Genomic DNA, 9812 nt, shown 5'->3' on the forward strand with positions numbered 1-9812 from the left:
GTATGGGTCCCCCACACACTAATTCGCATTGGGCTTTGGGTCACACAGGGGTACGGGACCCACACACACTGACTCTCACTGGGGTACGGGACCCATGCACACTGACTTTCACTGGGCTACAGGTTCCACACATCCTAACTCTCACTGGGGTACGGGTCCCACACATACTGTCTCTCACTTGGGTACGGGTCCCCCACACACTGACTCTCACTGGGGTACGGGTTCCACACACGCTGACTCTCACTGGGGTACGGGTTCCACACACACTGACTCTCACTGAGGTACGGGTCCCACACACATTGACTCTCACTGGGGTACGGGTTCCACACACACTGACTCTCACTGGGGTACGGGTCCCACACATACTGACTCTCACTGGGGTACAGGTCCCACACACACTGACTCTCACTGGGGTCCGGGTTCCACACACACTGACTCTCACTGGGGTACGGGTCCCACACACACTGACTCTCACTGGGGTACGGGTTCCACACACTCTGACTCTCACTGGGGTACGGGTCACACACACTGACTCTCACTGGGGTACGGGTCCCACATACACTGATTCACACTGGCGTACGGTGTATGATTCCCAGTGCAGGAAAGTTCACCTTTTTGGCAAAACCATGGAAACGAAGAAAATGACGATGTAGGAGAGCGCAAGAATAGAAAAACAATCTTTGGTTAAAAGTTCCCGAGCAGAAGATTGTGCAAAGCAGGAGGCCCGAACCAGCTGGTTGCTTCTCAGTCAAAATGCAGAGTGCACATGGTATATAAAGCCACGTCCGACTAGGAACATGTAATAAATCATGGGGATAAGGTCCGAAAACGTCCAGATCCCTCTCCAGAACCTTTCGCCCACTTTCCCCCCTCACTTCTCCCAGTTTCACAATCCCTCTCACTTCCCCACCCCCCCTTTTTCCGCACTCACTGATGTGATTCTGCACAACCTGGAGTGTGATAGATGGATGGCCATGTAGTGGTAATGTCATTGAACTAGTAACCCAGAGGACAAGGCTTATGTCACGGGTGCAAAACCCACCGTGCTGGCGGAATTTAAATTCAATTAATAAATCTGGAATTGAAAGCCTGTCTCAATAATGGTGACCATGACAACGATCATCGGTTGTTGTAAAAACCCATCTGGTTCACCGAAGTCCTCTAGGGAAGGAAATCTGCCGTCCTTACCCGGTCTGGCCTACATGTGACTCCAGAGCCATTCAGCTGTAGGCAGCTCACCACCAACTGCTCAAGGGGAATTTGGGGATGGGGAATACATTCTTGACTTCGTCAATGATACCCAAATCCTGGGAATTTATATTCTTTTTGACAAAAAAAAATTAAACAGGAGGCTGTAAACAAAGCAGAATGGGGATTATGTTCTATATTGTAATGTGGAAGGAATCTTGAAGCCATTGGTCACGGGAGTTCTGAGTGTGGGGGACTTTCAGGCTGTTGCGCGCCGCCTCATCCTTGGAGCGATCCAGACCGGCCTGGTCCACCTCATACTCTTCCTCGTCGTCATAGTAAGCGTTCTCCGCAGCGAAGGAGTGCATGGACGAGGTCATGTCCTGGTACAGGCCCTTGTACTCCTGAATGGACTCGTACAGTGACCACAGCTGGCAGAGAAGGGACATGTCCAGCTGTCGCAGGCCCACCTGAGGAGAAGGAGAGATAAGGAGGGGAGCGGTGTCAGTTAAACATGGTACCCTGGTGCCATCCCGAGCTACAAAGCCCTCTGGGGTAACCCAGCTTCCATTGCTGCCCTGTACTTCTTGAGCTAATCTCAGTGCCTAGTCCAATGATATGGTCTACAGCTAATGTTTGAATCTTTAGGGAGGGAGAATCGGTCAAATTGATCGCTGTCTAGAGACCCCAAGGTTAGGGGGAGAGGGGGGAATCAGCCAGGGTTCCTGTTGATCACTGTCTAGAGACCCCAGGGTAAGGGGGGAATCAGCCAGGGTTCCTGTTGATCACTGTCTAGAGACCCCAGGGTTAGGCGAAAAGGGGGGGAATTAGCCAGGGTTCCTGCCCCAGATCACTGTCTGGAGACCCCAGGGTTAGGGAGAGAGGGGGGAATCAGCCAGGGTTCCTGCTGATCACTGCCCAGAGACCCCAGGATGAGGGGAGAATCAGCCAGGGTTCCTGCTGATCACTGTCCAGAGACCCCAGGGTGAGGGGGAGAGGGGGGGGAATCAGCCAGGGTTCCTGCCCCTGATCACTGTCTAGAGACCCCAGGGTTAGGGGGAGAGGGAAGAATCAGCCAGGGTTCCTGCTGACCACTGTCTGGAGACCCTAGGGTTAGGGAGAAGGGCAGCTGCTGAGCTGGGCAGAATCAGTCTGGATTCCTGCTCCGTCAAACCCCCACCCATTTAAAAGCACAGATTAAACTCAGAACAGGAGAACGCGATGTGCACACCACTGCCCCCCCCCCCCCCCCCCCCCCCCCCACCCCCGCCGTCGAACAGTTCACAGCCCGGACCCGCTTGCAAAGAGTGAGTAAGGGTGGTAAGGGGCAGCAACCCGCAATCGCGGGTCAGTCCCTTTAGCGGCATGGGAACAGGAGGAGGCCGTTCAGCCCCTCGAGGCAGTTCCTCTACTGAGAGGAAGGTGGGGAGAGGAAGGGGAGAGGGCTGCCCTGGCTAATGAATAAAAGAACCCTGCGGCCTGCCAGGTTTTACTCAGAGGAAGAGGAGGGAGTGGGATGGGGGCATTAAAAACAAAAAAACTGCAGATGCTGGAAATCCAAAACAAAAACAGAATTACCTGGAAAAACTCAGCAGGTCTGGCAGCATCGGCGGAGAAGAAAAGAGTTGACGTTTCGAGTCCTCATGACCCTTCGACAGAACTTGAGTTCGAGTCCAGGAAAGAGCTGAAATATAAGCTGGTTTAAGGTGTGTGTGTGGGGGGCGGAGAGATAGAGAGACAGAGAGGTGGAGGGGGGGGTGTGGTTGTAGGAACAAACAAGCAGTGATAGAAGCAGATCATCAAAAGATGTCAACGACAATAGTACAATAGAACAAAAACAGAACTCAAGTTCTGTCGAAGGGTCATGAGGACTCGAAACGTCAACTCTTTTCTTCTCCGCCGATGCTGCCAGACCTGCTGAGTTTTTCCAGGTAATTCTGTTTTTGTTCTATTGTACTATTGTCGTTGACATCTTTTGATGATCTGCTTCTATCACTGCTTGTTTGTTCCTACAACCACACCAACCCCCTCCACCTCTCTGTCTCTCTATCTCTCCGCCCCCCACACACACACCTTAAACCAGCTTATATTTCAGCTCTTTCCTGGACTCGAACTCAAGTTCTGTCGAAGGGTCATGAGGACTCGAAACGTCAACTCTTTTCTTCTCCGCCGATGCTGCCAGACCTGCTGAGTTTTTCCAGGTAATTCTGTTTTTGTTTGGGATGGGGGCATTGTTCAGTATAACAATGCCTGCCTGCAGCTGGCTGCTAAAAGAGTTATTCAAAATGTCCCCGTGAAACGGATACCAGCACAGCCTGAGTAAACAGGAACAGCTGTGGCTGGAGGCCCTCTTGTCTGCCGGGCTCCAAACTCCACCCTCCATACTTCCACCACAAGCTGCTGAATCCCAAAGAGACAGACAAGGAGGCTCGTTCAGGCGCAGCACCAGTCAGAAAGTGGGAGGTCAAATCGCACACAAGGCCGAGACTGGCACAGGCTCTTCAAGAGTACTCACTGTGCTTATCTTGGTTCCAGGCCTAAGGTTGGCCTCACATATTCGTGTACAGGTTTGTTTGTGCATTATTGCGATCTAGTCGCCCCTACCCCAGTGAGAGTCAGTGCGTGTGGGTCCCGTACCCCAGTGAGAGTCAGTGCGTGTGGGACCCGTACCCCAGTGAGAGTCAGTGCGTGTGGGACCCGTACCCCAGTGAGAGTCAGTGCGTGTGGGTCCCGTACCCCAGTGAGAGTCAGTGTGTGTGGGACCCGTACCCCAGTGAGAGTCAGTGCGTGTGGGTCCCGTACCCCAGTGAGAGTCAGTGTGTGTGGGACACGTACCCCAGTGAGAGTCAGTGTGTGTGGGACCCGTACCCCAGTGAGAGTCAGTGCGTGTGGGACCCGTACCCCAGTGAGAGTCAGTGTGTGTGAGACCCGTACCCCAGTGAGAGTCAGTGCGTGTGGGACCCGTACCCCAGTGAGAGTCAGTGCGTGTGGGTCCCGTACCCCAGTGAGAGTCAGTGTGTGTGGGACCCGTACCCCAGTGAGAGTGTGTGTGGGCGCATACCCCAGTGAGAGTCAGTGTGTGTGGGACCCGTACCCCAGTGAGAGTCAGTGTATGTGGGACCCGTACCCCAGTGAGAGTCAGTGTGTGTGAGATCTGTACCCCAGTGAGATTCATTGTGTGTGGGACCCATACCCCGGTGAGAGTCAGTGTGTGTGGGACCCGTACCCCAGTGAGAGTCAGTGCGTGTGGGACCCGTACCCCAGTGAGAGTCAGTGTGTGTGAGATCCATACCCCAGTGAGAGTCAGTGTGTGTGGGACCCGTACCCCAGGGAGAGTCAGTGTGTTTGTGAACCTCTCAACCAACTTCACTTAAAAACAGGTTTGCTGGCCTGTGGGAACATGTGTACATGATGCCTACCGTACCAACAGAAAACTGATCACCAGATCCAAGCTGGCGCTCCCAGTGCCTTAGTGAGGGAGTGCTTCCTCGTCGTAGGGCCCTACTTAAAGGTCTGTCCTCTCAGCTTGGTTTACAAAGTCCCATGGCCACTAAGCTGAAAAAAAAGCTGTGAGGCAGTTCTCCCCGATGTCCTGGGGCCAACATGTCCCCTTCAGCCAACATCACCAAAAATAGACAAATAAGTCATTATCCCATTGCTGTTCGCGGGAGCTTGCTGTGCGATCATTGGCTGCCGCTTTTCCTACATTACAACAGTGACTGCGCTTCAAAAGCACGTCATTGGCTGGAAAACACTTTGGGACGTCCTGAGGCGGTGACAGGCGCTATAGAAATGCAACTCTTTCTCACAGTGACAGAAGTAATTTGTGGTCTGCGAGGGTCTCTGGGCTGTTGCCGGATCGCTATCCAAACAGGTTTCTTCCCTCAAGAAGTGGTAAAATCATGAGACCGAGGGGGTTGGCTTGGTTTTCCACCTTGGACATGGGAACGTACGAACCAGGAGCAGCAGTAGGCCATTTGGCCCCTCGAGCCTGCTCCACCATTCAATAAGATCATGGCTGATATGGTTGTGATCTCAACTTCACTTTCCTGTCTGCTCCCCAAGACCCTTGACTCCCTTGTCGATCAAAAAATCTGCCTAACTCAGCCTTGAATATATTCAATGACCCAGCCTCCACTGCTCACCGGGGAGGAGAATTCCACAGACTAACTACCCTCTCAGAGAAAAATTCCTCCTCGTCTCTGTCTTAAACAGTAGACCTCTTATTCTTAAACTGTGTCCCCTGGTTCTAGCCTCCCCGACAAGGGGAAACTCCTTTCAGCCTCCACCCTGTCAAGCCCTCTCAGGATTTTATATGTTGCAATAAGATCACCTCTCATCCTTCTAAACTCCAATAGGTATAGGCCCAACCTCTCCAACCTTTCCTCATAAGAAAGGCCCCTCATCCCAGGAACGAGTGAGTGAACCTTCTCTGAACTGCTTCTAACGCAAATAAGGAGATCAAAACTGTACACAGTACTCCAGATGTGGTCTCACCAAGGCCCTGTACAGCTACAGTAAAACCTCCCTACTTTTATATTCTTGCAATAAAAGACAACATTCCATTTGCCTTCCTAATCGCTCGTTGTGCCTGCATGCTAACTTTTTGTGATCCATGTGCCAGGACGCCCACTCTCTACCACTGAGGTGTGCAATCTCCCTCTCTCTCTCTCTTTCTCTCTCTCTGTTTAAATAGTAAACCACTTTTCAATTCTCCCGGCCAAAGTGGACAAGTTCATTTTTTCCCACGTTTTGTTTCGAGATTGGACACATCATGCCAAGCGTGCAAGGGACTGGGCACCCAGGCGACGCAAGCACTGATCACTCCCAAGCTCGCTAAGAATGGAAAGCTCGCTGCCAATCTAGCCCAAACTTGTCGCTGGATGCAATCTGTTAATAAACTCTTCACCCTGAGCCTCCAGGGCACAGCCTGCGCCTTGTTCCCCGGAGTCAGGTAGAAAGGCAAAAATATTGGTCATTCAAAAACGTAGGGGAGTCTAGAATTAATTTGGGGTTTCCCATTTAAGACGGCGATGAGGAGAATTTCCTTCTCTCAGAGGATCATTAGTCTGTGGGAATTCTCTTCCCCAAGACAGCAGGAGACTGGGTTATCGAATATATTCATGGCTGAGTTGGATTGATTTTTGATCGGCACGGGAGTCAAGGGTTATGGGGGGAGGATAGGCAGGAAAGTGGCATTGAGGCCACTATCAGGTCAGCCATGTTATTGAATGGCAGTGCAGGCTCGGGGTGGGGGGGGGGAGCTGAATGGCCTACTCCTGCTCCGAATTCCCATCCTCTTGTCCTAGCCCTCTCCCCGCACCATTCACTTTCAACTGTACCGAGTTGCAGTGGTGGAGGTCACCTTGTTTCTGGGTTACAACTTTAAAGAGGGCTTGGAGTGATCTTTGCTGGGAATCTGAGAGGAATTTCCCCAGATTTTTAAGCCCTCCCACCCCCCCAAGAATTGGTCTGTATTTTCTTTCAATCTGGTTTCTCAACCAGAGGCGGGTAGTGGGGAGTCAATATATTGTGAGGCACCAGGACATTGTGGTAGGGACAGGCTGGAGTGTAAGAACATTATGAGGGGTCTGGATGGAGCAGATAGGAAGGTCCATTAGCCAGGGTGGGGCTGGGGGTGGGGGCCTAGATTTAGGGCAAAATGTAGTAGGTTTAGAGAGGATCTGAAGGGAACTGTTTTCACCCAGAGGGTGGTGCGGGATCTGAGACTCACTGCCTGAAAGGGTGGTAGAGGCAGGAACCCTCTTCACATTTAAAAAACACTTGGATAGGCACTTGTGGGGCAATCATCAACAAAGCTATGGACCAAGAGCTGGAGCTGTCAGCCAGCCAGGACACAATGGACTGAATCGCCTCCTTCTGTGCTGTAAATTTCCATGATTCTAACGCAAGGGACTAGAGCTCTTCCGTCTGTTAGATCGTCACTGTCCCTGAGGGGGTACAAAAGTTACAGTGGACTCTTCTATTTAGGACCAGTCAATTAAAATGCAGTGGGTCCCTTCTCCTCCTTCCTGGATGTTAACGTTGCAATCATGTTACAGCAATACAACGTGCTCAAGTTTGTAAGTGAGAGCAGCCGTTATTAACTGGGGAGAGGTTAGGGCATTATTCTGAAGTATATATAAGAACCGGTTTTCACTAGGGATTGAGAGTAAAAAGGGAGTCCGTGCCTGTGGGTTCTGTGAATAATCCTACGTTTAGGAAAGACTGGCTCCAGATTCCTGCTTTCGCTTGGTGGATAAGCGGCGAGTTATAGCACTGGAGGGCAGCCTCAATTTGCGCACAGCAAGACTACGCAAGCAGCAGCAAGATAACCGGCCGGCTCACCTGGTTTGGCGCTAAAGATGGGCCCGCGACAGCCGAACGTTGAACACCCAGCTTTGCTCCACAGGGGCTGTGGGATCTTTTAATGGGCACCTTGGGGTGGGGGGTTGGGCTGAGGCGCGATTTGACGTCTCCTCCGAGGGATGGCACCTCTGGCGGCGCAGCACTCCCTGGGTACTGGCGACCAGGAGCGCCCGTCTGGGGTGTGCTCTCAAGTGCCTAGAGGCAGGGTGCGAGCCCGCGAGCTTCTGGCTCATTCGAGAGAGGGAGATACCAACGGTGGTGGAGGTGGTCTAGCGCCAGCGCGCGTGGGTGCGGTGGCCACTACGTCCAGCCTGGCACGACGGGCAGAGGCGTCGTGGGCGCGGGAAAGCGCCGCCAACCTTACCATCTCCTTCCGCAGCACTGCCAGGGCCGCGTCGAGATTCGCCGGCTTGTTCTTCAGGAGCCTCTCGGTGGCCAGGCGCGGGCGGCTCAGCTCGTCCTGGATCATGGTCTTCTTGGCGTAGACCCTCTCCACGTCCCGCCACGAACCCCCACTGGAGTTGAGGATCCCGCTCAGGCCCTTGGGCAAGGGGGGCAGCCCCTCGATGCCAGAGGCCAGGCTGTCTGGCACTTCACCCTGCAGCCCGTTCATCTCTTGCCTCCACCCCCTGCCTGGCTTTCATGCGGCAGGCTTAGCGAGGCGGGGGGGGGTAAATATCAGGCTGTAGCTCAATTGTCTCCTCTTGCCTGGTCTCTCAAGACGGCCGTTCTTCCTGAGCTGTATCCAGACCCCCTTCCCTCCAAACGATGCTGCAATCGATATCAGGACATGGAACTGGCTCTCAATGCAAGGGAAACACGCCTGAACTTTATCAGCAGCTCCTAGTTTTCATTTTCCTCCCTCCACTCTCTCCGCTGAATAGAATGCGTTTCCTCCAAGTTCTTGTCTTCCTTGGGCTCCTACCCCCCCCCCCCCACCACCTCTCCCCTCTCTCTATCTCGCACAGAGAAGATTCCCCCCACCCCACCTCTAACTCCGCTCCCTCTCCGGCTCCTGTTTTAAAGGGACTGCCTTTGCAAACCTTTCCTTTCCTTTGTTTACCAGCCGCCAACGCCCTGGGACTGACCGAAGGAAAACGTCAGGACGTGAGGGACACGCTGCTTCCTCGAAACTTTTCCACCAGCCCCCACCCCACCCTACCCTACCCCCCGACCAGTTCAGAGAAGAAACCACCACCCCCCCTCAACTCGAGTGATTTCACAAGGAGGCAGATAATGTGGAGCATCGAGAGACAATTTAAAGGGAGTCTTCTCCCTGGTAACTTTTTTGTTTCATTGCTCTGCAGGATCATAATCTCTCTCTTCTTTTTTATTTAATTGAAAAAATAGGAAAAAAATAAAATAAACAACTTCCCGCCAGGAAAATAAAAGTGTTTTCACAGCCGCTTGTGCAAGGGTGGCGACGCAGGTCACGTCAATTGGCGCACAGCAAGCTCCCATGGGATGGATAGTTAGGTCGTCTCTGTTTTGGAGTGGTGCTGGGTTGAGGGATGAATATTGGCCAGGACAGTACCAGGGAGGAAACCCCCACCCCCTTGAAAAGTGCCGCGGGGCATCTTTTACATCCCACAGAGAGGGCAGATGTTGGAGGGCTTGGTTCGAACCCCCCTTCACCTCCAGGCTGTGCAGTTGGCCCACCCTGGAACCACTCCTTCCCTCAGCCCCATCCCTCCCGAGGTCTCGGTCCGGTTCACGTCCTTCCCTGGTGCACCCCTCCCCAAGTGGGGGGGTGGTCCACTCCCACATCATAGCCTGTGCTCCTTCTTGGAGGTAAACCCACCACACCCCACAACCTCAAAGCCAGGTATTTGTCCATCCCTGGTGTCCTCACATTCTCCAAGAAATCAGCCAGGTTAGAGCAGAAAATGCAAATATTTTATTCACACACAAACAAAAATACAGAAGCAACAATCCCCGGGAGTTGGGTGGATGTGTAGGAATGAGGGGGCTACCTCCGGTCACTCCCAGGACTGGGCACTCATCCCTGTGCGCAAGTGGAGAATTAATTCATCAAAGAGTGTCCCCTCCAAGTGAAAGTTGTGTCCATCTGGGATACAGATTCAAGTTGGGAACCCTCACAATATTAGGAACACATTTGCACCTCCCTCTTGACAATGTGTTTTGACATAACCAGTTTAAAATGTATCCCAACTCATTGTACAGTTGCCTCTCTATTCTTTGCAACTGTTCAGTGTCACTGGGACTGACTCATTCCATCACCCGATCGAACACTC

At 52.7% G+C, this 9812-nt stretch overlaps 1 protein-coding gene across 1 annotated transcript; it reads right to left on the bottom strand.

Moving 5' to 3' along the window:
• Positions 1–438: 438 nt before the first annotated feature.
• fam89b (family with sequence similarity 89 member B) lies at positions 439–8493 on the bottom strand. Its single transcript, XM_041179970.1, has 2 exons — positions 7922–8493; positions 439–1658 (listed from the first exon to the last, which is right to left on the bottom strand). Exons 1-2 carry the CDS (start codon positions 8168–8170, stop codon positions 1383–1385), a joined length of 525 nt encoding a protein of 174 aa, XP_041035904.1. The 5' UTR covers positions 8171–8493; the 3' UTR covers positions 439–1382.
• Between the last annotated feature and the right edge of the window lie 1319 nt (positions 8494–9812).

This window comes from Carcharodon carcharias, chromosome 37, assembly GCF_017639515.1.
Source record: "Carcharodon carcharias isolate sCarCar2 chromosome 37, sCarCar2.pri, whole genome shotgun sequence".
Taxonomy (NCBI): domain Eukaryota; kingdom Metazoa; phylum Chordata; class Chondrichthyes; order Lamniformes; family Lamnidae; genus Carcharodon; species Carcharodon carcharias.